Raw genomic sequence first — 27,349 nt, forward strand, 5'->3', positions numbered from 1 at the left:
AAACCATCCAATTGAGTAGTGAATATAAAGAAAACGGCTTTAAACCGTAATATTAGAACAAACCTAAATATCTTCCTATACCCAAATACTGAATGAAGGTATCGTTTACAGGATAGAATTAAGTGGTTTAAGTTATAAGAATGAAGTTTAGGACTTCTTTAAATATGTTCTTATTTTTAAGAATTTGTGTATTTAAAAAAGTAGGAATGAGAAAAGGAGGTGAAGGTGGCTGACTACAACTTCTAATTTTGCAAGAGGAACTGTCAGGATCGAATTTGGTTGAGCTTTAACACTATGTCCCTAATACAACGTCAAATAAAATCAGTAAGTACCTGTGCAAATACTTATTACTTAATTCCTTTAATCATTTTATTTTGTGTGCAATAAAATGAAGTGGTTAAGTATCACTTTAAATAAAATTAGGATTGGACAAAACCCATCAAGACTACCAATTTAAGCCTCCAAAAAGTTGTTAAATGCATGTGTTCCACCTTAAAAACTTAAAATCTGTAACATTTCAATGAACATGTGAACTTGTGATCATTATTTTTACTTCTGCGTTAGTCTACTTTAATCTCTGACAAAAAGAAAAGCATAATTTTACGTAATGTTAAAGACTGGGAAATCTAATTACACCAGGCACTTCTAATCTGATTCAACCTATAAATTGGTTTTAACAAAAAATGCCTTCATCCCTATATGCATACACATGAAGCCACATGTGATAAGTGAATTTCCATTTTGAAAATTATTTTTCCACTTTAGTTCAGAAAAGCTCATTTAAAGGAGAAGTCCACAGAAATAAAGTGTGTACTTTGCCTTTAGAACTACGGGACAAGATTGTCCCTTGAATTCGCGTCTCTCCCCGCCACAGGAGATTGTAATTTGGGGCGAAAGGCGAATATTTCAGATTAAATGGCAACTATGATAAAGTAAGTAGGGAGACTTCGTTCATGTCAGCCAACTGCCACGGTCAATTTTTGAACCTGCTCCGACTCTCGGACGCTATTTTAACTATTAGAGAGCATTTCCAGGGAGGTTTAATGGCTCGTTAATCAATTCTTCAGGGCAAGGTCCAGCTAAATTTAACAAAAGCAGGAAGACCATCAAGTAAAACTCGGTTACACAGACTAGGCACCTTCCCACGTCTGACAACAAAACTCGCCCCTTTTCCACTCAGCGGGCGCGGGACGCCGTAACGCCCAAGCAAGGCCCTCTCGCCCCAAGAGCGCCTGCGCAATCTCCACAGTCAATTAAACCCTTTCTTAAACTAGTCGATAGAAATGGTTTTGAAACTACTGTCAGGTGATGCCTCACTTTAAAAATCATCAGACATAACAAAGCATACCGGGACGACCACTCACCGAAAGTGGTCCTAAAAGCAAACGACAGGATTTAAGCTTCCTCTCGCGACTTATCTGGTGCTGCCGGAAGCGGAACTACCGGTGTCTTTAAGAGGTGTGTGCTTATGAGGGCCGTGCGGACCGTTTGGCAATTGCCGGAAATCGTTCCGCCCGGTGAGATTTCTTGGTGAGACCCGAGGCGGGCGGGGTGAGGCGCGACCGAGATAAGGGAGGTGGTGTAGTGCTTTGCAGAACCTCTGCGTGGCCCTTCATCTGCTACTGTAGAGAGGAGACCGACGTCCTACCTAACAGCTGTAGTCTTTTGACGAACACCTCACTCCTGTCTCCGGCATTAAAGGGGAAACCGAAGCCCGAGTGGGCTCGGCTATCTCCTGCAGCTCGCGTGGCTACTGCAGCGGTGGCAGGTGAGGATTCCGGGACCGGAGGAGAACCGAGTTGCCGAACCCGGTCACCGAGGCCGCTGCCGGGCAGTTGCTTTGTCTTCTGCGCTTTGCGGAGCCCAGACACGCGCTCTTCCCAGGGGCGTGTGCCAGAGCGAAAGGCAGCGTGGGCGAGGAAGGAGTGACACTACAGCCCTGAGGCGCTTTTCGCGTCTGGATTTCTTCTTCTCTTATATTGCCTCCCTTTTTTATTTCTTGGGTTTGAGATACACGAGATTTCAGCCCAGCCAGAAGGGAACTGCCGAGCGCCTAAGCTGGTACTCTAGCCTGTGGGCTCGCTCCACCAAAGTAGGCAGCCTCGAGTTTGGGGACTGCTGTGGGTCGAGATCGCTATTTTTGTTTTCATTCCTCCGTCTTTGCCACTTTTCTCGCCGCCTGCACCCCCACTTCAAGAGAACAAAAAGGCCCTTGCGTTGCAGCTTTCCAGAATAAAAACGGAGGCTGCAGGTCTCTGCCTCACCTAATCAGTGTTGCACCTCGCGCGCTTGGAGGGAGAAGGAACGAGGGTGGCGACCATTGTATCTCATTTACTAGTTTATGGACGGCTTCTGGGAGTTTGCGACCTTTGAATTCCTAAGGGTGATACTTGTCTTGATCTAGTGTGCTGGAAGGCTTAGCTGGGGAAGTAGGAAGCATAGCTGGCTTTAGCACCCAACATCCTTGCCCGACGCTGGGATAGGGTATTGTTTTGCTGTTGAAAATTCTTCAATGAAAAATACCGTTTTTGTTTCAGGCAGATTAAATATTAAAGATAGCCGCCATTGACTGAGTTCTTATGTGTGCCAGGTGCTTTACATATGTTCTCATGTACTTCTCTCAACAATTCCGTGATGTATGTTAGATTATTCGTCTCATTTTCCAGAGGTAGGTACTGAGGCTTGGAGAGGTCACTTAATTCGTCCTAATAAACTTTTGCTACTAGTAAACGTTTGAACCTCTGTTAGAAACCAGATTTTTCAGGTTCCAAAATCTGTATTATTGACTGTTACTGTTGTCTTACCATTGTGCTTCGTTGCTTCCAGTTACTTCACTAACATTTTAAGTGGTTGAAAGTATTCATTAAAAACAAATTCAGTGTGCCTATTTATGTCTGACGAAATGATCTCTGTCCTCATGGAGCTTCCTTGTTCTGATGCAGAAGTAAATAGTTTAGAAACCAAAATACTGACTGTAGCATGGGTTTTTTTTTTTAAGCGAGTGATTACGTGCAGAAGGTTCAGAGTTGTCCAGTCAAATCTTGCCATTTTGGGTTTTAAACTCCTATGACTTTCATGGTAGTTGTGAGGATATTACACTTAACGTTGACAGCAGCATTGTCACCATTCACAGCAATGTTTCCATCCGGAAAATGCTTTTGGGGTTTCAGGAAAATTGGCCATGTGTCTATTTAGACTGAGCAATAAGAGCTGAGGGTCCTCAAGAAAGACGGACTTCTGTACACTACATAGGACTGATGGATGATCCAAGTTGTCATTTTAAGGATTAAGTAGCTTAAATTTGGGGAGAAGATGAGTATTTATTCCAGGCAGTAGTGTTCATGACAGTCTGAAGCAGTGTGGTAAGACTAGAAAACATGTAATGAGGTCTCCAGCAGAAGCAGTGGCAAGGAGGAGTTTCTGTGGCTTCATTGCAAGGGCAGTAAATAGGTACATTCTAAACTAAATTGTTTGCCTTTGTTCTGTGCCAGTTAAGTTAGATCAGGAATCTCTTTTTTAATTATAAAAGCCAATAAAAGAAACACCTCACATTTACTAAATGTTTACCCTGTGCTAAATTGCTGCTTTGGCATTTAATTTTCAAAATAATTTATTAAATTTATCACAGTTTACAGATGGTGGCTAGAGAGTTTCAGTAGCTTAGTTAAGGATACAGATCTGAACAACTATTAGAAAAAGCTTTCTAACCCACTTTTGTCAAAGTCTAGAACAATGGTTCTCTCTCCTTTTTAAAAAAGTTGATTTCTTTTGAGAGAGCACGAGCAAGCGGGAACCTGAGCAGGGGAGAGGGGGCAGAGAGAGAGAGAGGGAGAAAGAGAATCCCTCCTTGGGGTCGTGAGATCATGACCTGAGCTGAAATCTAGAATCTGACACTTATTAGACTAAGCCAACCAGGCGCTCTTAGAGCAGTGGTTCTCAAAGTGTGATTACCAGGCCAGCAGCATCAGCATCACCATGGAATTTTAAAAATGCAGAGTATTGTCTCCCACTTTGAGACTTTAGTATTTTTACAAGCCCTCCTGGTGATTCTGATGTGTGATGAAGTTTGAGAACCACTTCCTTGAGTGTCGATACTTTAGTAGCATGGTACTTTACAATTTATAAATCGGAGTTGAGTAGCATTTGTCTTTTGAACAAGTATTTCTACCTTTTTTAATCACAAACTGTTTTAAATTTCATAACACCGTGCAATTTTAATTTGAAAATTGGATACAATGAAGCCTGCCTAGGTACACTAGGGTTTCAGTATTTAATAGGGAGCCACCAATTAAACTAGAATTACATCTTTAGAAATAAAAGTTTTGGAGTTACACTTTACAGTTTTTTATCTAACATACACTCCCAACTCTTAAGAATATTTGATCAAATAATTTATTATATTACCAGTAATCCAATGAATTATTTGATATATAGTTTCATCTTGGTCAGTAATTAGTTTTAATGTGACCAAGGAACAAGTACATGTAAACAACTTTGGTAAAGAATATTTTGAGATGTCACTGTTACATGAGACTTCTTGAACTGATTTTGATAGACATCTGTTTATGTGGAAAGCTTGGGTGTCAATCACATAAAATTTTTGCAGAATTTGTTACACTTGTACATTTTTTTTTTTTTTGAGGAGAGAATCTATAGATTTTTATTAGTTCAGCCAAAGAATTTTTGACTTCTAAAACTTCAAAAGCTGCTGTTAAAATGAAATATTTTCTTTATTCTCGTTTTATTGATATTTTTTGAGACTAGAATGCAGAAAGGTTTTATTCCCTAAAAAAGATAAAAATAAAAAAAAGCCTTGTTTGCAAGTTGAACTTTCAAGTTAAAACCTTTTAAAAATTGATTTAATGAGTTTTCAAATTGATTTATAGTTGTCAATGGGTTTTAAATTTACATTGCATTTTATCTGGGGTTTTTTTCCCCCAGATATTGATCTGATCTATTCAGATATTACTGAACTGTGTTGCAAAGGAATTCAACTTTTAATGGAATTTTGTTATAATTTGAATAATGTTCTCACTTATTAGGTATTTTTGGACTTAAAGAATTTACTGTGTATTTTTATTGTTACTGTCTTTTTGTTATTTTTGAATCAGTTTGTTGAATTGTTAAAATGTAGATTATTGAATATCAAAGCCTAATTTTTTAATATCATGGAAGAAAATGTCTTTGTATCTGAAGGTATGCATCAAATTACTGGTAATGATTTTACAAGTATCATTTTACTTTTACATGAATGTTTTTGAAGTACAGTCTCCAAAATTAATTTTTTCATTGTATTTTAGGTAGAAAGATTGTTGCATCGACTGACTGAAGCACTAAGCCTCTCTCTCTTAAACTTCATCAACAAATGAAGCAATGATATCTGAGAACAGAAGAACACTTGCCAACTAACTGTCATCACAATTTCAAGTGATTGTAAAAGCAAAAACAAGCTGCAACAGACCTTGTATAGTAGAGAGAGAATGGCTTATTTAAAAGCAATTTTAGTATAGTGCTTTATATCTATATCAAATGAAATAAAAATGAGTGAAGCCCCCAGGTTCTTTGTTGGGCCTGAAGATACAGAAATAAATTCAGGAAATTATCGACATTTCTTCCACCATGCAGATGAAGATGAGGAGGAAGAGGATGAGTCTGTAAGTTGTTTGGTGAGAGAAGACCAGTACAGTATAGACTTCTTACTCATCACTGTTAAAGTGAATTATTACTGTCTAAATTGTGAAGCCATTTTTGCACATAGTAATTTGTTGGAAGTATTTTGCACTAAAACAGCATGTTTCATTACAACATTATTGAATCTATGTTGCATCAAGAAATCCAATCAGGAGTCAGAGTTCTAAGTTGTTTAATGATGCTTATTCTAGTGTCTTTCACTGGTATGCCTAGCGTGACACAAGACTCAGTTGAAAACATGGCAAAAAGAATAGGGCCATAAACCAAAAGGATTTCTTGTATGTAGAAGTACCTAAAAAACATGTCAAGAGAAAGAAGTAAGTTGAAGGAAATCATTTTAAAGTTACAAAGAAGGACTTCTTAGCTTCATTAAGTTTGTCATGTTGTCAATACAAGTGGTGCTTGACTCAAAGATAGCCTTATGTATTAACTATTCAGAAACCTGTAACTGTGTGGCTAGGAGAGGCTACCTCAAGTATCCACAGGGGTGTGTAACTGTGTAAGTCTTACTTTCTTTTTGATCTGATCTATTAGGATGTATAACCATAGTGGATCTTCAGGAATAACACCCATTTATTATGTTCATTTTACCATAGTTATATTAGCTCAACATTTGTCTTGTTTTCCCTTTACACATAGACATTGCTTTACTGTGAAGACTGAAACAAGATACAAACTTAGGTTTTTTCCCTCATATTTCCAGTTCGAAAGAGAATTTTGTTTCCAAACCTGTTATACTTGGTAAAAGTAGTTAAAAACAAACCAAAAATAGCTATTAGATTATTCTTTAAATCTTTTTTCGTAATTATTTAATACTTTTCCCAGTGCAGTTATGCGTGTCTGAAGGGTGAATCAGACTGCTTTCACTTGAAACCTTTCCCACCCACCCCTCATCCTCAGCCCAGGAAAGATGATTTTCAAGCTTCTCTTACGAGCAGTGCTTTTCTTCATCTGAAGTATTGTCTAGAAATCCAATAAGTAAAACAGGAAAGCAGACCTTCTCTGGCTGACTTAAACTAGGAAGTGCTATTGACTCAGCTTCAAGTACTCCTATCCCTTTTCACTAGAGTACATCTGAACACACTGTGAATGTCACTGACCATCAAGTCCACTTTTTCCAGATAAGGACTTCTGTCCCTTATATCCAGAACTCTATTTGTCTCTCTTCCCTTCTACCTTTTATGTTTCAGCAGTATCAAATTTTTGCTTTTCACGTGTTAATTCTATGTTGTGCCATGCCTCTTCGCCATTGGGTGTATTCCTTTATCTGTATAGAATGCCCTTTTCTGGGAAGGGATACCTTGTGAATAGTTTTTCATTCTTCAAAACTCTGCTCATTATTCATATTCATTCTTCCCCTTCTCCTTGTAAACTTGAATACTTCTTCCTCAGTACCATTCTATACCTTAACACATATACTTGTATTCCATGTATCATAATGTACTGCATTGTTACTGTAATCCCTGTTAGATTCACAGCACTTTGAGTGTAGGTAGTTTCTGTATATCTAACTTTTAGTATAATTCTTAGACTATTGGTACTAATTAAATTGAACTCACATTTGTGATGTATAATTGTCACTTTTGAGTAGCTTCAATTTGGTTCATTTGACCTATAGATTGTTGACCTATAGAACAAAATGATTTGTTCTAGGTCATTCTGTTTTTAAGATTAAAGGTATGAATTTCATTTTAGACATTAAATCTGACAAAGTAATTTAGATCTGTTTAAAAAGTAATTATATGCTATCATGTAATTTTACCTGATAGGAAAATTCTGTGATTTTGTCTTAATAATGCAGCTTTATTTGTGCATTTTAAACTTGAAAGTTTCTAGTTGATCTTAGCCAATGAGTAGATATTAAATAGATCTGTAATAAACAAAATTTGACATTTTAATATTAAATAAAATAAAAGTAGCCTTTTAATCTGTAAAACAGTAGGAAGTGTTAGGTTGAATGCTGTTTTTACTGAAGTATAATTGACATTAGTTTCATGTGTACAACATGGTGATTCAGCAATTGTATACATTACAGAATGCTCACCATGATAAGTGTAGTTACCATCTGTCACCATACAAAGTTTCTACTTTGTATGCCCTATGCTGTACTTTTCATCCCTTTAACTTCTCTATTTTATAACTGGAAGTCTGTACCTCTTAATCCCCTTCACGTGTTTCACCCATCCTTGCACCTCCCCTTCCCACTGAGAGCCACCAGTTTGTTCTCTGTGTTTGAGTCTAGATGTTTTTTTTTTTTATTTCTTTCAGTTTTTAGATTCCACATGTAAGTGGAATCATAAGGTATTTGTTTTTCTGTTTCACTTAGCATAATATCCTATAAGTCCATCCATGTTATTGTGAATGGCAAGATTTCATTCTTCTTTTTTTTTTTTTTTTTTAAGGTTTATTTTTGAGATACAGAGAAAGAGCACAAGCAGGGGAGGGGCAGAGAAAGGGGGACAGAGAATCCAAAGCAGGCTCCAGGCTGATACCAATGAGCCCGATGTGGGGCTCAAACTCACAAACCGCAAGATCAAGACCTGAGTCGAAGTTAGATGCTCAACCAGCTGAGCCTCCCAGGCACCCCTTCATTCTTTTTTATGCCTGATATATATATATATATATATATACATATACATATACATACATGTATATATATTCTATATCTATATATATGTATATATACATTATATATGGTATGTGTAATATATATAATATATATCACATGTGTATCCATTTATGGATGGACACTTAGGTTGCTTCCATATCTTGGCTGTTGTAAATAATGATGCAGTAAACATATCTTTTTGAATTAGTGTTTTTATTTTCTTAGTAAATACCCGGAAGTAGGATTAATAGGTAATATGGTATTTCTATTTTTAAGTTTTTGAGGAACCTCCATACTGTTTTCTACGGTGGTTGCTCCAGTTTACATTCCCACCAACGGTGCATGAGGATTCCTTTTTCTCCACATTGTCCTTGCCAACTCTTGTTATGTCTTGTCTTTTTGATACTAGCCATTTTGACAAGTGCGAGGTGATGTGTCATTGTGGTTTTGATTTACATTTTCCTGATGATTAGTGTTGTCGACCATCTTTTCATGAATCTTTTGCCCATCTGTATGTCTTCTTTGGAGAAATGTCCGACTAAGGTCCTCTGTTCATTTTTTAATTGGATTATTTGGGTTTTTTTGATGTTGAGTTGTAGGAGTTTTTTGTATATTTTAGAAGTTGACCCCTTAATAGATATATCATTTGCAAGTATCTCCTCCCATTCAGTAGGTTGCCTTTTTTGTTTTGTTGATGGTTTAGCTTGAGTACTTTTGTTGGCTAGGGAAATATTCATTAGGAACATCATGAGCTGGATAGAGGCTTTTGATCAGGAAATAATTGAATAAGGGAACATAAAAGTGGATAATCAAGGTGGAAAGACAGCAAATCCTGAGAAGGTTAGGATTTACAATCAAATTCAATACCAATTTGACCTCTAGATTTTATGAGTTAGAAGAGGCAATGAGGAAATCTAATTTTAGGCATAAAGAATAGCAATTTAAATCTGATGTTATCCTATTTTATTTTTAGATTTATAAGAGAGAGTCTAGTAAAACACTTGAGCATGGATTATATTGTCATCTGAAATATATAAAATATGGAAGGGGGAGAACTAAAAAGAAAAACTAGACACAGCTTTATTTATTTGATAAATTATTAACTATTTAAATGGAGAGACCTCAGAATGAATCTTGAGTGATTTTGTAAACCTGTGAGCTGCTCATAAATTATTTCTGTCTCCTCCTTTTTTTAGTCTCACGATGAACCATGGCCTTTGAGCTATAGTAGGGGTGCCAGAGATGAGCAACACCATTAATGGGAATATTGAGTATAAAGATAGGAGCTTCAAAGAGCATTGACACCTCTGTTAGCAGTTTGGCTTTCTCCAAAATTTTCTTCCAAGTTGTCATTGGTGACCAACTCCTATTCAAGCTCAGTCTCCAAAAATAGTTCAACACTGTAATACAGCTTTGTAGTCAGAACATCTTATTTTAGGCAAGAGAATTCTTTATCTCACTCTCATTGGTCTTTTTACTTGGATTAGATAAGTTTTGGCCCTTATTTTCCCCTTTCATTTGTAAGGAGAACAACAAGTGTTGAAGACAGTCAAGAAAGGAGTATTTGTTTAAGTTTAAAATCAGAATGAAAATAGTAACGATGTCCTGAAAGTGTATTGTTTTAGAATTTTTTCCAAACCTTTGTAAACAACTATTTGTTATTTATTATAATAACAATGTAATTTTGAAAAATGCCTTTTTTGGTTAGTGTGTCATTTGTATTAATCACATCCCTCATCTACTTCTGAACAAGATTTAAAATAGCTCTACTTTGCAGTTCATATCGAGTCAACCTGATTTTTTTGTTTTGTTTTCCTTCTGTTTTAGCCACCGGAAAGACAGATTGTGGTTGGAATATGTTCCATGGCAAAGAAATCCAAATCCAAACCAATGAAGGAAATTCTTGAACGGATCTCCTTATTTAAATATATCACAGTAGTAGTATTTGAAGAAGATGTTATTTTGAATGAACCAGTAGAAAACTGGCCTTTATGTGATTGTCTTATTTCTTTCCATTCTAAAGGTATTAAAGAATGGGGTGGGAACTACTTTTATCCTCTTATAATAAAACCAATACATACTAATTGTAGATTATTAGATAAAATAGAAAAATAAAATTAAACTTACCCACTCTCACAGATCAGTGTTGCTAACATTTTGATATATTTCTTTTCAGCCATTTTTCCTCTGTGTATTTTTTAAAAACAAATTTACTATTACAGTGTATATGTAATTTTATATTTAATTTTCCATTAACTATATCGAGGTTTATTTTCCTTTCATTACATTCTTCAGAGGCCTGATTTTCAATGACATTTCAGCTTGTCATCATGAGGATATACTATAACATTTAGCCAGTATCTTAACAATTAGTGTCCGGTTTTCACTATTAAAAATAGTGAAAAATAGGTTGATGAATTCTTTGAAAGTATATCTTTGTTACTCTAAGTTATTTAGAATGAATTCTTGAATTATTGAATATTTTAAGGTCTATGCTTTTGTCATATAGAAAATGATGTTTCCTCATATACATATTTATATTTTATTTCTGAGGTGCTTAATATTTGAATTTTAGACTTTACTCGGTTTCTTTTATAAACCAAAGTGAAATATAATTAAACTTCAGTATTACTTGATGGTGAAGTATGCCTTCATAGTAAAACCCACTAATCAAAATTATTAGTGAATATCTGAAATTTTTATTACCCAGTTATCTGTGAATTAAATGTATTTCTTACTAAGAACTATAATTTAAAAGATATGTACTCAGTTATAAATGAATTCATATTAAAGCAAACTTGTTACCTAAATATGTAATCTCTAGCTGTGTTAAAGTTTAACTTTACTTAGGTATTCAAGAAACGTCTTCAGCCAGAAAGGGGTGGAGCATGTTTGAGACTTCTTGTGCTCCTATAGCCTATAGAGAAGCCAAGGCCCTGGTCTTTATAAACTGAAGTCCTTTATTTCAGAGAATATGAAAATTAGCTTATCTTTGAGGGTAAGGTTTCTTCCCTTACTACTACATGGTTCTTCCTACAGAGCTATTTATTTGCTTGTAAAAACTAGGTGCTCTCCAAGGTGATATCCCATATGCTGTCTCTTGGTAAGGGAAATGTCCTCTTTAACCACAACAACAACAAAAGCAGGGAACTGAATAAGGGTTCCTATATGCTGAGTTCTGTTAGGAAACATGAAATCATAGACCTCGAGATATCTTTATGACAAGTGATGAATTCTTCTGAGAGTCTTTACAAAAGTAGAAGGGTTTGTAATTTGTGGCCAAGTGATTCTAGGTATAGAGTACTTTCATTACATTTTAAAAACTAAAAGGAATTTAGGAATAAGTCTTTTTTAACTGACTATGGTTTTTTGTTTAGTTTTTTTTAACATCAGTATGCCTTAGTACTTAACTTCTCCAACTGTTCCGATAATGCTACAAAACACAGCGTCTTCACAGGTATACTATAGTATGCTGTAGTTAAATTCTGAAGTTATGCATACCTAATGATTTTTACTCTATTTCTTCAATTAGATATTCATTAAAATATTTTCATTTAAGGAATAATAATATTTATTGGGAGCTTATTATGTCAGGTACTGTGCTAAGTGTTTTATGTATACTCCTTGATGGAGTTCCTCCAAAAACTGTACTAGGTAAGACTGTTAAAATACCCATTTATAGTTGTGAATCAGGGGCTGAGAGATTTTAGGTAAATTTGCCCGAAATCACGTAGCTAATGAAAGATGGAGCCAGGACTTTGGACCCTGTTATATTAACCTTTAGGGAATACTGCCTTACCATCTCTAAGTAATAGATATTGATGGATAAAACTGGAGCTTTTAGCGTCAATACAGACAGCATAGTAGAATCATTAAAATGCTTTAGATACTTTAGGCCTCTTACTATATCTGCCATTTGATTTATTTTCCTTGTAATTAGTAATTTTACCAAAGTCTAGTAATTTTTGAGTTAATTTCTGATATCTTAACGTTGACCTAGTAACAGCAAGTATGATTCTACTTGTATACTTTATATTTAGAGCATATCTTTGCAAGAGAATTAACTTTTGTTTTTGCTATTTTAAAGATGCATAAATTCTTTGAATTATCAACAATTTATATGTATAGATATCAAATTTAAAAAGTGAGAAAAAGAGTTATATATATTTTAAAAATCACCAAGTGATTGTGATATATTTATTTATATATAGATTTCTGTTTGTGTATGAGGTAATCTTAACTTTTTATCAGTGACTTTGAATAATCAGGTGTTGACTAATGTGTCAGTGGTCTAAATTTGGTTATATAACCACTAGCTTATTGTGCCTTATCAATCAAATTAACTAGGAAAAAATAAGACTTACTAATAGTACAAGTTAAGTTTTATGTGTTTATTTTTCCATGATTTATATGGAAAGTAGTGATAATAAAACTAATCTATTATCAGAAATGGCATAAATTCAAATTGATAAAGTTATAGATGTCAACTTATCTTGAGATTGTACAGAATATGTTAATAATATGTGTTCTTAGGATTTCCACTGGACAAAGCAGTTGCCTATGCAAAACTCAGGAATCCATTTGTAATCAATGACTTGAATATGCAGTATCTCATACAAGATAGGTGAGTGATGGAGATGGCTGAATAAGGGAAGGAAAATTAACATTTATTTAGTATATACTGTAAGCGATACGGCATCAGGGGTTTTCATATACGTTAATTTTTGGTGTCCTCTAAATAATACTTAAGAATAGGTATTTATACCCAATTTTGTAGATGAAGAATCTTGAAAATCAGGGAGATGAATTGATTTGCCCAAAGTCACAAGTAGTCCTGCAAATAGTGGGACGAGGACTTAAACCAGATTTATTTAATTTCTGGAGTCTACTGAACCACTGAAAATTATGAACAACTTCTCTGTCATGGTGACTGATGATGAAACTAGGGCTATACTAGATTATTTTTAATGGTAAAGTGCAACTGTTTTGAAAAATACCTCACTATCTTAGCATTCATTTTACAGGTCAAAAGCATGGATTTCCAAGAGACACTGTAAAATACAAATATATTTATTTATATTGTTTGATGTTTCACTCTGATGGCTACCCTTATGATTTCACCAACATTTGATTTTCCTTTATGTGAACATTACAATATGAGATTATATGTATGAAAATACTTTATAAACTATAAGGCCTTATGGTTTTTTGTTTCTGGCATTCTGTTCTTCCAGATAGTGACATTATTGATATCTAAAACTTTAAAACATTTTTCCTAGATTTCCATATTAATACATGCTTATATGTTATATACATATATATGAAAATGCATATTTACTTTAAGAAATTTGGAAAATAAAAGCATCAAGAAAGGATTTTACCCTGCCACCATATCTATCATATTTTTTTCATATAGAAAACAATATGTACATGGACTTACATTTTACACAGGGTCACTTTTCTCTTACAATACAATGAACATTTTCCCATGCCATTAAATATTCTTTAGGTATAAAGTTTTTAATGGTTAGGTAATATTCTGTCATTGCTTATAGCAACTTTATTTGACCATTTCTTTTTATACATTTACATTCCCAATTTTAAATGTTAGTATTTTAATATGCCACATAAAGTATTGTGCAGACATTTTTGTTTTAATATTGCATAATATTTCCTTTGAATACATATTTTTTCGATACTTTAAATGACAAATTTTTTATTTAAAAAATAAGGCTTGATATCCATGCCTTTTTAGTAATACAGTAGTAATAATGTACTTGTGAAATAGAATAAAACAATAAAGGATGTTTTCCCTTTTTTTCAGGAGAGAAGTATACAGTATTCTTCAGGCTGAAGGTATTTTACTTCCACGTTACGCAATTTTGAACCGTGACCCAAATAATCCCAAAGGTAAGAGTAAGAGATTTTGAGCGAGCTGCCTTTTGTCACTCAACATACTTTTGAGCCACTTCCCTTCTATAATTAAGTAGAAGGAACTTGAAGAATTCATAGTATTTTGTTTACTTTTTTTTAAAGAAATGAACCAATTAAGTATTATGTTCAGTTGAAGTGTAGCACTATAAGGTAAAAGACCCAGTAATAATTTAAGAGTTATATATCCTACTTTTCTTTGGTTTGCATTTGACATCTATTTGGGAAATGTAAAGAAGAATTTTTAAATTATGTGCTTAATAAATTTGTATTGATTAGTGTAAACAAGTGATTTATCTCTGACTCTTGAATTAAGCATTAGAAACTTCACACTAGAATGCTGTGATTAAATTTCTGATGACTAGGAATTTTGGAGTATTATTACCTACTAATGTCTTAAAGCACCCTTTGCTTCATTTTTCTGGTTATCTAAAACATAACATGTAAGTTATATATAGCAGTCTAAAAAAACCAAGATAAATGTTTATCTGCATTAAGATTTAATATTCTGATAAGAGTATTTTAGGGAATTCTGATGATTTTATTGTATCTAAAAGCAACTTTTATTAAAAACAAAATATAACATTTATTATCTGTAACAGGGAACTTCCCTCATTTGTCTAGAGGTAAAAAAATAACTTCCTAATTAGATTGCTTGCTTACTTTGTATAGGTTACTTTAGTAACCTGAATAATTTCATGTTTTATAGTATCTGTGATACAAATGATCCCTTACATTTTTTAGAAGATGATAGCGTTCTAAAATTATTTCTCAGTCTTTCTTGTTGGTGTCATTTCCTATCTAACTTTGTATTCTGTGGATTGATAAGGTGAAATGACAGGTTCATTAGATTTTGAAGAAAAACTATAGTTTTTAATGTCATAGATCATAGATGTTGATGTATGTTGTTTGCATAAATAGTTTTAACTAAAATCAAATCATATATTATCCAAGCTTACTTTTCTTTGTAATCTCCATTGTAGTAAAAACTTCAATAATAATACTATTTCCAGATAATATACAGTATGTAATTTTTCCTGATGTTCTGTTTGACTTCTAGAGTGCAATCTGATTGAAGGTGAAGATCATGTAGAAGTAAATGGTGAAGTTTTTCAAAAGCCATTTGTAGAAAAGCCAGTCAGTGCAGAGGATCATAATGTTTACATTTACTACCCAACATCTGCTGGTGGTGGAAGTCAAAGACTTTTTCGGAAGGTAAACCTTTGTTATCCCAGGGAATACTGTTCTTCATACTTTGTGCAAATTTTACTAAAAGTAATCAAGTATTTAATAGAATTAAGACTAAGAATGTATCATTTAGGAATAAATGAAAACTGGTACTCTTCTTTGTTAGAAAAGCAAGGCATTATTTTATTTTTTAATGCGATGCATGCAAAATTTCTAGGTACAAAGTATGAAGAGTATTATTTGATTTCATTTGCATCTTCCAGTTATGTATCCGGCCTATGAGAAATTCAGGTAAAGATCAGCAGTATTTAAGAAAAATGGCACCTTGGGGCACCTGGGTGGCTCCGTCAGTTAAGCCTCCAACTTAGGCTTAGGTCATGATCTTGTGGTTTGTGAGTTCGAGCCCCGCATCCGGCTCTGTGCTGACAGCTCAGAGCCTGGAGCCTGCTTTGGATTCTGTTATCTCCCCATCTGTCAGCCCCTCCCCTGCTTATGCTCTGTCTCTCTCTGTCTTTCAATAATAAATAAGTGTTAAAAAAAAAAAAAGAAAAATGGCACCTTAGGGCACCTGGATGGCTCAGTTGGTAGAGCATGTGACTCAGGGTCTGAGTTTAAGCCCCACATTGGGCATGGAGCCTATTTAAAACAGAGAGAGAGAAGAAAAATAGCCCCCAAGATGGATGATTCATAGACAAAAATAATACCAATAATTTTTACATACATGACAGTATGCTCAAAATTGCACCCATAAGAGGATGTGGAGAAACAGGAACCCTCTTGCACTGTTGGTGGGAATGCAAACTGGTGCAGCCGCTCTAGAAGAGTTTGGAGGTTCCTCAAAAAATTAAAAATAGACCTACCCTACGACCCAGCAGTAGCACTGCTAGGAATTTACCCAAGGGATACAGGAGTGCTGATGCATAGGGGCACTTGTACCCCAATGTTTATAGCAGCACTCTCAACAATAGCCAAATTATGGAAAGAGCCTAAATGTCCATCAACTGATAAATGGATAAAGAAATTGTGGTTTATATACACAATGGAGTACTACATGGCAATGAGAAAGAATGAAATACGACCCTTTGAAGGAACATGGATGGAACTGGAGAGTGTTATGCTAAGTGAAATAAGTCATACAGAGAAAGACAGATACCATATGTTTTCACTCTTATGTGGATCCTGAGAAACTTAACAGAAACCCATGGGAGAGGGGAAGAAAAAAAAAAAGAGGTTAGAGTGGGAGAGAGCCAAAGCATAAGAGACTCTTAAAAATTGAGAACAAACTGAGGGGTTGATTGGGGGTGGGAGGGAGGGGAGGGTGGGTGATGGGTATTGAAGAGGGCGTCTTTTGGGATGAGCACTGGGTGTTGTATGGAAACCAATTTGACAATAAATTTCATATATTAAAAAAAATAAAAAAAATAATAAAATAATATTAAAGATTTAAAAAAAATTGTACCCATAATAAAATAAATGCAAATGAAGTCTAAAAGTTAATGACATTGAATTACTTTTTGGATTGCCAAAGATCTAAAAGATTGAGGTAGTTGGAAAACAAGCACAAGCCCACATGTTGTTGGCAGGAATGCAAGTTAATATAGCCTCTTAGCAATATAATTTAATAACACATTAAGATTTAAAATGTGTGTACATTTATAATCATGGAAATGCAAAGAAAAAACTCAGTGGGATACTATTTTATATCCATTAGAGTGGCAAATATTAAGTCTAACAATACCAATTATAGTAGAGCAGTGGGAACTAATATATGTGCTAAGAGAACTCTAAATTGTTAAAACAGTTCATAAAGGATTTTGGCATTATCTTTGTATGTTGAATATGAGCACCTAGCAATTCTATCACCTGGTAATTCTACTTGTAGTATATACATTAGAAACCCTCTTGCACATGGGACACATATAAGAATGTTCAAAGCAAAACTGTTCTACTGACAAAAGCTTAGAAAACAACCGAAATATCTGTTAATGAATGAATTCCATGTACGTACACAGTGGAAAATTCTATAGTAGACAAAGTGAACAAACCAGGTTACATGCAACAACATGGTTGAATCTAAGAGACATTATTCTTATCATTCATTGTATATTTATGCTATTTAACTTACATATAAATTGTAATTATGGTAGAAAATAATACAGCGTCAACTGTATAGTAAGTGTTGTTAAATACTTGTGCACCAAAAAAATTTTTTGGAAATATCTACGATGGAAAAATATGGTGAAAGTTTATATTAATAAAATGAGATGAATAATTTAGTTTTTATATTCATGGACATCTTTGTTTTCAGATTGGCAGTAGAAGTAGTGTTTATTCCCCAGAAAGCAATGTACGAAAAACAGGCTCATATATATATGAAGAGTTTATGCCCACAGATGGTACTGATGTAAAGGTAGGATTGATTACAGTATATTTTAATTTTGTATTTAGTTTACCGATGGCAACAGAAAAAGAGATTACCCTTTAATTAGTTATATCTATATTCTGGATCTCTTTTTTTTTTTTTTTTGTGACTAGAGATTGTTAATCTGTTTTGTATTATGAATGCCTTTGACAGTCTGAAGGCCATGGACCCTTTTTTTAGAATAATGTTCTTAAATGCTTAAAACAGGATTGCCAAGGAGACATTTTATTGAAATACAATTATAAAAATATTTAATAAACAACTTGGTGATATAATAAAATGTATGCTTCTTTAAAAGGACATTAAATAATAAAGCAGTAAAGGTCTAATAGCCACCAGTTTCTAAGCATTGATTAGCATAAATGATGTTTGAGATCCGCAGCAACCGTAGCATAATGTAAAAATATGTTTGACTTCTTTTGGTGACAGACAAGGTCTTAATTGCTTTACCTTCAGCCAGTCTTGGTTTAAGGTATAAACCTGATCATGAGCCTCTCCTTTAAAATTCTCTTATGGATTTTTGTTGACCAGAGGATAATAATCAGGTTCTTAAGTGTGGCATACAGAACGTTTCAGTCTGTCTTCTATCAACCTTATTTCTTACAGTATAAACTATACTAAATAATTTACTCTTATCTGAATACATCATGCTCTTTAACACCTCTGGCCTCTGTGTTAATTACCTGTGCTTGGAGTGCTGTTCTCTTTCTTATCTGCTTTTCATTCTATGCTGTCCCTCACCACCACCCCCATTTTTTAATCTTCCTTTTGGCCATTACTCTTTTCTTTTATGTTTTTATAATTAACTTGTACCTCTCCTTTGTTAAACTTAAAACAATTTGAAAAAGATCACCTCATATACAACCTAGTATTCCCTCATAATGCTCAGCATAATCAATCTCTATAAAGAAGAGAACTTCACTTTACCATTTTTTTTTGCCATGTTATTGTTTATAACCTTTTCCATTGTATTGAAAATTTTGGCATGTGAAATGAATAGTCTGGAGACTGAAGTAAAGTTTTATTATTTTTCTTTTAGTTTGTTGTCTGCTGTTTTTTAAAATACATTTTGGGGCGCCTGGGTGGCGCAGTCAGTTAAGCGTCCGACTTCAGCCAGGTCACGATCTCGCGGTCCGTGAGTTCGAGCCCCGCGTCGGGCTCTGGGCTGATGGCTCAGAGCCTGGAGCCTGTTTCCGATTCTGTGTCTCCCTCTCTCTCTGCCCCTCCTCCGTTCATGCTCTGTCTCTCTCTGTCCCAAAAATAAATAAACGTGGAAAAAAAAAATAAAAAAAAAATAAAATAAAATACATTTTGAATAATATAAAAATTTTTATATATTTTAACTTTAATGAAAGGTTTATACAGTGGGTCCAGATTATGCTCATGCTGAGGCTCGAAAATCTCCAGCCCTCGATGGCAAGGTGGAACGAGATAGTGAGGGAAAAGAAGTTAGATACCCTGTTATTCTGAATGCACGCGAGAAATTAATTGCTTGGAAAGTCTGCCTTGCTTTTAAGGTAAGATGTTTTAAAGGCCATACAGGCCCCTGTCAAAGAAATTCTAATGTCTTTTTTGAGTAAAAGAAATGTTATTTGGGCATTTAGTGGTAGAAGTAAGCTGAGAAAATAAAATGATACATTTAAATGGTTTATGTACTTTTCAGGGGATTCTTATAGCGCCATTAATAAAAATATATAATAAATGAAGGCCTTTGTTTCTCTCTAGTTTATCTGCTATATAAAAGGGAATTTTGTCAATTTATTCAGAAATTAAAATGATGGAGGAAAACTTAACTAAAACAGTAGCATTAACCAGTGTTTAGAGATATTATTTAACATGCTTAAAACAACTGGTTGCAAGTACTATTTACTCAGAATTGATACATGATTGTTTTCTTGAATAAAAAAGGTCTTCAGTAGTCTTCTAGCCTTGGTAATAGATCCTTTAGCCTATTTATTGTATATAATAAAATGTGTTTTTGAAAGCAATACAAATAACTTTCCTTAAAGAAAACTTTTTACTTCTAACATTTGACTAGTTCCCTCAGTCTACATCATTAGGTTTCCAGTAATGTGTGGTAAAGATTTAAATAGAAGTAGTACAACTTGCATCTAACAAAGAATAAACTTCACCTTTTTGAAGTCTTGTCTTGAGTTATAATGTAAAGACTAGGATGTGTTACTGGTTATTAAATAATACTTTATGTCTTAATAATTTGAAGTCACTTTTATGGAAGGAATATTATCCTGTAAGTATATTTTAATAGCTTTGTATGAATTGTCTTAACTTCGTAATACCAGGATTCTAAAAGACATGACTTAAAATCATATTTATGCTAATGTGTCATGATTTGAATGTAAAATGCAGAAGTTAGAAAATTCTTGGAGCCTGAGTAGGAAATTTATACCTTGCAATGGTTTTCTTCTCCTAAATAAAATGTATTTAATTTATTTCAAGTGCTCACAAGTATATAGTTGTCAAGTTTTAAAAGATTCAGAACGAAGGGCACCTGGTTGGCTTAGTTTTTGTAGAGCCTGCAACTCTTAATCTCAGGGTTGTGAGCTTAAACCCCACAGTGGGTGTAAAGATTACATAAAAATAAAATCTTTCTTTAAAAAAAGATTCATAGGGATAATTGGACATTTCCTCTGGGACATATCTTCAAAACTATTTTTTCTTTATGTTTTCCTTTATGCTTTGGATTAAAGTGATATAATTTCTACTATCACAAAATTTTACAAGGACTTTAAAATTTTTTTTCCTCTTTTTAATTAAATATTACTTGAAGAACTTCTTGATACAGTAGGTTATTTTTTGGCCTCTCTAGTCCCTGAAGCATTTTTGTTCCATATTTACTTCATGGTGTGGAACTAAAACAATCATATAGTATGTTTGACATATTTTCAGAGTACTCAGGTTACAGATGAGTAATTTCATTACTTACTATGAAGTAAACTAAGATGCAGTAGTACATTTTTAGGCATTTATAAAATTTGATATGTTGTAATAAGACTAGAACATTGTGAATCCTAATTCAAATGTAACTTTAAAGTTTACAATTTATTTTAAATAGCAAACAGTTTGTGGTTTTGATTTGTTACGGGCCAATGGACAGTCCTATGTCTGTGATGTCAATGGCTTCAGTTTTGTGAAAAATTCCATGAAGTATTATGATGATTGTGCAAAAATACTTGGGTAAGAATTTTTTATCTTTTTCTTCTATACCTTTGTTATAGCTAATGCATAGTAGGTATTCAGAAACCAAATAATTGTAAATGCATCAAACGATCAGAATCTTGTAAGCACTCTAGAGTAAAAACAAATGTTCACAAAATGACATCTCCAAAGAACCATGACAAATCTTGAATTATACTTCAGGATATCAAAGGCGGATTAATTTAGGGCCAATATAGATGAAGTTTTAAAGATATTGAACTTCATAGATTCACAAATATATACCGTGATTATTACAGTGATTGTTAGTCAAAACAGCTAATTAGTTAGGTTACTTTGTCCCTCAAGATTTTGATACATAATTGAAAAGGTTTAATTCTCTTACTTTAAGGTACAAAGTGAATATTCATGAAATTAGTAACCAGGGTAAAATAGAAATATTTGGAATTCAGGGTTCTTTTGAATGATACTGCTTTCTACAAGCATATGTCAGTTAAAGATAATCCCATGAGATTATTAGTGAATCCAAAAGAAAGTACTGCATGTAGAAATACCATTTTTATATTCTTTGACCTATTTTTTTATACTTTGATTTAGAAGATTCATAAGACAAATATTTTTGAACCATTTCAAAGTATATATGACAGAGCCATAAGAAACTTACATTTTAAAATGTGTTGTCATGGGGCACTTGGGTGGCTCAGTCAGTTGAGCATCTCACTCTTGATTTCAGTTTAGGTCAAGATCCCAGGTTGGTGGGATCAAGCCTCATGTGATGCTTAGCTTGGAGTCTCCTTAGGATATTCTCTCTCTCTCTCTCTCCCTCCCTCCCCCTCTGCCCCTCCCTCCCTCCCTCCCTCCCTCCTTCTGCCCCTTTCACCCACTCATGCACGCACTCTCTCTCCCTCACTGTGTCTTTCTCAAATAAATAAATAAATAAATAAATAAATGTATTGTCCTAATTGGAGTCAGCTTTTATAGAATATTTTAAAGATTGGTGAACTTAACCCTTAAGGTGAAATTTAGGGGAGCTTACTAAATTTTAGCATGAATAAGTGCTAAATTTAAGCAAAACAAAAAATGTTTTATAATTACTTAACATGTTTTCTGTTTTTAACCCTATTAGTAAAGTATAATAGAAATTTATTAAAAAAGAGCCACAGTATTTAGAGTAACTTCAAAAGTGATCAATAAACTTGTAAGAAATGATCCGTAGCCATAAAGAAGAGCCAATCTTGGTTTTCAGATTGTATCTATAAGTGCATATGATGCAGCTTTAGTGATTTATTTGAATCCAATGTGACTTATATTTTAAAACTAACGTAAATAATTAATAATTCCAAATTCATGGCATCTCTTTAGGGTGTTCTTATATACCAGTTTAGAACTGCTAATCTAATTTTTCTTTATCAGGATTGAGTCTTTGAGTTAATTTTTGTGTGCTGTAATCACAGAACCACTAGTTTGACTTTAATTTCATTGATTATATCATTAGTCATTAAGTACTGAGGTTTGCCTTAAAATAAATTAATTCTTAGCTTTTTATTTTTGTATCAAAGCAATATTGTAATGCGAGAGCTTGCTCCACAATTTCATATCCCCTGGTCAATACCCTTAGAAGCTGAAGATATCCCAATTGTACCAACTACATCTGGAACTATGTAAGTTTGAATATTTTCATTTAGAAATTCCTTGGGTTTTGTACATCAGTCTCTGCTATTACAATAAAGATTAAATTTCTAAACGATCATTGGACACTTTACTCTGTATATTTTCATATAATTCACTTTGCAGATGGAAAAATAGACTATATGCTTTTGCAAGGGTCCACCTAGACTAAAACTCTTCTGTATTGTTAAAAATAAAATCTGAAAAAAAATTAAATAAAATCCTGAAAAATGCTTGTATAACTATAGAACTATTGAATTAAGTCACAAAAATAAAGGAGGTATCAACAGGTATGTCACTTAAAGGTTCATAGTCAGTGGCTGTACAGCTTTTATTCTCTCATTGTATAAAGAAAAAATATACAGTTTTATCTTGAGGTAAATTAATTAGACCAGTATTGCGAAAGTGTTTCATAATATTCTAGTGAAAATTACTGCTTGAAACTCACCTGCTACTCAGGTGGGTTGACCAAATGCTTCATATTTACAAGTTAGACATTTACATTAGCATGTTAAATATTCTGCGAAGGGCTGGTTGGGATGGAGAAACACAAATACTTAATTTTGTTTTAAAGCAGTATTCTCAAACTATTTAACATAAAAATTTTTAGGTAACTTATTAAAATCCTGCAGGGTTGTGTTCTGTGGCGTGTAGTTTGACAAACACTAAATTATACCCTAGCATTCTTTCTAAGACAGTTTTATCTTCTAGTAATTTTAGTTTGAAGTACTTGTTCTTCTTACAAGGGCAAAATAAATATAGCAGCTATCAAGTAAAGCTTTATTTTGCTTTGATTTAATGAAATCTCAGTCTGTAATAATCTCTGCTACAGACCAAGTATTTTATGAAGTTCCGGGATTGTCATTCGTTTACTTTTATTCCGAAGTTAGCATAGTCATCTCTAGAGAAGAAGCTGATATATAGCTTAATATTACTCCCCCTCCAGCTTCGTAAAATCTTTTTAAGATTGGATTTGATAAAATTGACTAGTTGTTACAAGTACTATCTTCATAGGAAACTTTTTGAAATGGTATAAGATAGCTCTAAAGAAATGAGATGTTGTGTGAGTCTGAATTATATAACACAAATCTTTGTTAGAAAATTGAGAACTTTTATTTTATTTTAGGATGGAACTCAGATGTGTCATAGCTGTAATACGTCATGGGGATCGAACACCAAAACAAAAAATGAAAATGGAAGTGAGGCATCAAAAGTATGTTTTAAGGGGAATAATTTAACACTTAGGAGATAATTTAAGATTTCTGATAGGTGATTAGCTATTTTGATCAATACATCATATAGGAAAACTGTTTTCCCATTTCTTGGCCATTAATTTAAACCACTGGATGGAGACAAAATCCATTTAAAGTAATTGTATATATTAGCATCTGAAAATTATGGCAATATCCGTAAATTATCATCCGTCTGACCTAACTTTCATTTATTGTAAAAGTGTAAACATCCTAAGATGTTTAATCTTGGTTTGTTATTCTCTCACATTGCTTTCTCTGAGTCCTTTAACCTCTCAACCTTGTAGAAAAAACTTGGTAGAATAAAAGTTTGTTATTTCTATTCACTATTTGATTTGGAAATAATAAAAATTTAAAACTTGAGCCAATAAATATGTGTTGAAATATTTTTTATATGTATATGTATGCAGTGACTTCAGAGAATATAATATGCAGTTTTACAATCATATATTCAGTTTCCATCATGAGAAAACTTTTAAAAATAATCTATAGTGATTATTAGCTTGCCGTGGTTAGGAGAATACCAAGTTTTGTCACTGACAGTAGATGAGCAACCTTCTATAGTGAAAGAGGACATACAGTATTTGAAATCCATAGACCAAGTCCCATGTCTTCATTTATAATTGATTTATGTTAAGTATATGGTGGTAATATTAATTATTGCAAAGGACTAACTGTGCTCTTTTGTTTTAATAAGATTTTTCGATCTTTTTGAAAAGTGTGATGGATATAAATCTGGGAAATTAAAACTCAAAAAGCCAAAACAATTACAGGCAAGTGCATTTGACTGCTTGTTGGTTATAAATTGCTAATGGCAAAGTAACATAAAAATTCAGTTCTTTATTATTTTATAGGAAGTGCTGGACATTGCCCGACAACTTCTTATGGAGCTGGGGCAAAATAATGATTCTGAAATTGAAGAAAACAAGTCAAAACTTGAACAACTTAAGACCGTATTAGAAATGTGAGAATATTTTTGAAACCCTTAATTTTGATAACTAAATTTGATAACAGTGTTCTTTTATAATGTATGACTTTCTATGTTAAGTTGCCTTCACAGTTTGATTGTTTTCCACTTTAGTGCTGAAGCTGAAGAGAAATTAGTGAAAGTTTAGTAAGACTTTTATTTGCACCAGTGAGAAAATAGATTGTTGTGTTGAAGTTTCTTGTTTTAGTTTTACTTTTAATTTTGTTGAGAAACATTTGGATCTTTTATGAAGTACCACTTAGGATGAAAGCAACATGGCTAACTTGAGCACAGATTAAATGTTGTTTAAGTAAAAAACAATTTTGAACTATGCTTTAGTCAAGTGAAATTGATAACACCAGTATTACTATTGGAAGCTTTACATTTGGCCACCTAGAATCTTATTTCCTTAATTTTTTAAATGCCCATACATTTCTGTTTTATATATTTCTATACTTTGTCATCTTCTTCAAATGTCTAACTTTTGTAGAGAAACTTCTTTGTGTTTTCCTTTCTAATGTGATTAGAATGACTACCTATGGTACAGACATTCTGCTACAGTATTTTAAAGAATTCAACAATTAATTAAAAATAGAGGAGGGCATTAATATGTAGATTTAATTTTTCTCTAGATGGATTTTAGTTTCTCTTTAAGAGGTTTCATTGAACACTTACTGAAAATTGTTCATTCCGCTTGCCATTTTGTTTTTCAGGTATGGCCATTTTTCTGGAATAAATCGTAAAGTCCAACTAACTTATCTCCCTCATGGTTGTCCTAAAACATCTAGTGAAGAGGAAGGTATATCACTATTAATGCCTATTGTGTTTTAATTATATGTAGAGACTTATTACTCATTGTACTGCCTTTGGACCCTCTCCTTTGTAACAGTTAAGGAGCTGACATGCTGAATAAAGGAAAATTAAAGTGGAGTTTTGTCAACTTTGCTTTCTATCCTTTAAATAGAGGATAGATTGGGGCTCCTGGGTGGCTCAGTTAAGCGTCTGATTTAGGCTCAGGTCATGATCTCACGTGTTGTGAGTTCGAGCCCCGCATCAGGCTCTGTGCTGACAGCTCAGAGCTTGGAGCCACTTCAGATACCTGTGTCTCCCTGTCTCTGTCTGCCCCTCCCCTGCTCACATGCTGTCTCTCTCTCTCTCAAAAATAAATAAAAACATTAAAAAAATTTTTTTTAAATAATAAATAAATAAAGGATAGTTTACCCTTTAAGGAAAGGATCTATTTTATTTTAAAAACTGTAGGACTCCCGATTTACTCTGGGGTTGTTTCAGAAACCTTATTTATAACTAAATGTTACTTCATCAGTCCCTTTCTTCCTCTTTTGGTAGAAGAGGGCAGAGTATTCAGGAAGAAAGCTCAAAAAGTACAAAAAGACTATTTGAAAGAATACACAATATTCATGTTTCTAATTAGTTAATTTCCTCCACCAATTAAGTCTGAATAAAGCATTTAAATAAGGTCATTCTCCTAAAAGCAGTCAGCATAAAACTCCAAAAATTCATTTACGTTTTAAAATAAAAATGGGCAGAGGGGTGCCTGGTTGACCTGGTTGGGTCAATTGAGCATCCGACTTAGGCTCAGGTTATGATCTCATAGTTTGTGGGTTTGGCCCCACATTGGGCCCTGCGCTGACAGCTCAGAGCCTGCAGCCCACTTTGGATTCTTTGTCTCCCTTTCTCTCTATCCTTCCCCTGCTTGTGCTCACTCTCTCTCCCTCCCTCCCTCCCTCCCTCCCTCCCTCCACCACTCTCTCTCTCTGTCTCAAAAATAAATAAGCATTAAAAAAATAATAATAATGGGCAGAAATTGTAGAAACCATTTCATGAAGAAATGTAGATGCCCAATAAAACAGTTATAATAATAGTAATAATTACTTTTGCCTATCTCACTAGCAGAGTGTTTTCTTATTATTTTGTCAAATCATTATTAAAGAATGTTGATGAGAATATAGTATGAGTGGATTTCAGTCTGTTGGTAGGAGTATAAATTGATGTAGCCCTTTGAAAGGTAATTTGGCAATATAAGAAACTTCAAATATGCTTTTACCTTTTTTTAAGTTCATTTACTTATTTTGACAGTGTGTAAGAGGGGGAGGGACAGAGAGAGAGAGAGAGAGAGAGAGAGAGAGAGAATCCCAAGCAGGCTCTGCACTGACAGTGCTGAGCCCCGTGTGGAGCTCAAACTCACAAATCATGAGATCATGGCCTAAGCCGAAATCAAGAGACTGATGCTTAACCAACTGAGCCACCCATTCATCTCTCATATCTTAATTCTACTTATAAGGATTTATCCCAAGGAAGTGATCAAATATTCAGGGAAAGATTGGCCTGTGGAGATATCCAAAATGGCATTATTTATAGTGGCATAAATTGAAGTAGTGATTATCTTAAATGTGAACACAAGTTTGTTTATATTGATCTTCATATATTTA

General features: G+C 33.7%; 1 protein-coding gene across 10 annotated transcripts in view; it reads left to right on the top strand.

Moving 5' to 3' along the window:
* Positions 1 to 1,577: 1,577 nt before the first annotated feature.
* The window catches only part of PPIP5K2 (diphosphoinositol pentakisphosphate kinase 2), a 71,268-nt gene continuing 45,496 nt past the window's right edge, over positions 1,578 to 27,349 (top strand). For 5 of the 10 annotated variants that reach the window (XM_047090001.1, XM_047090019.1, XM_047090011.1 and 2 more), the window contains exons 1-14: positions 1,579 to 1,768; positions 5,301 to 5,654; positions 10,127 to 10,322; positions 12,833 to 12,923; positions 14,124 to 14,209; positions 15,291 to 15,445; positions 17,727 to 17,828; positions 19,196 to 19,357; positions 20,914 to 21,035; positions 22,574 to 22,675; positions 23,809 to 23,895; positions 24,630 to 24,705; positions 24,787 to 24,896; positions 25,613 to 25,698. In XM_047090001.1, the coding sequence (XP_046945957.1) occupies positions 5,541 to 5,654; positions 10,127 to 10,322; positions 12,833 to 12,923; positions 14,124 to 14,209; positions 15,291 to 15,445; positions 17,727 to 17,828; positions 19,196 to 19,357; positions 20,914 to 21,035; positions 22,574 to 22,675; positions 23,809 to 23,895; positions 24,630 to 24,705; positions 24,787 to 24,896; positions 25,613 to 25,698 (1,489 nt within the window). In that variant the 5' untranslated portion in view covers positions 1,579 to 1,768; positions 5,301 to 5,540. Of the gene's footprint in view, positions 1,769 to 2,537; positions 2,669 to 5,300; positions 5,655 to 10,126; positions 10,323 to 12,832; positions 12,924 to 14,123; positions 14,210 to 15,290; positions 15,446 to 17,726; positions 17,829 to 19,195; positions 19,358 to 20,913; positions 21,036 to 22,573; positions 22,676 to 23,808; positions 23,896 to 24,629; positions 24,706 to 24,786; positions 24,897 to 25,612; positions 25,699 to 27,349 lie in introns of all 10 variants that reach the window. The other 5 variants (XM_047089976.1, XM_047089991.1, XM_047090042.1 and 2 more) reach the window with 3 other exon arrangements.

This window comes from Lynx rufus, unplaced genomic scaffold, assembly GCF_022079265.1.
Source record: "Lynx rufus isolate CCGP_SWC_20201006 ecotype Redwood Valley unplaced genomic scaffold, mLynRuf1.p SCAF_1, whole genome shotgun sequence".
NCBI lineage: Eukaryota > Metazoa > Chordata > Mammalia > Carnivora > Felidae > Lynx > Lynx rufus.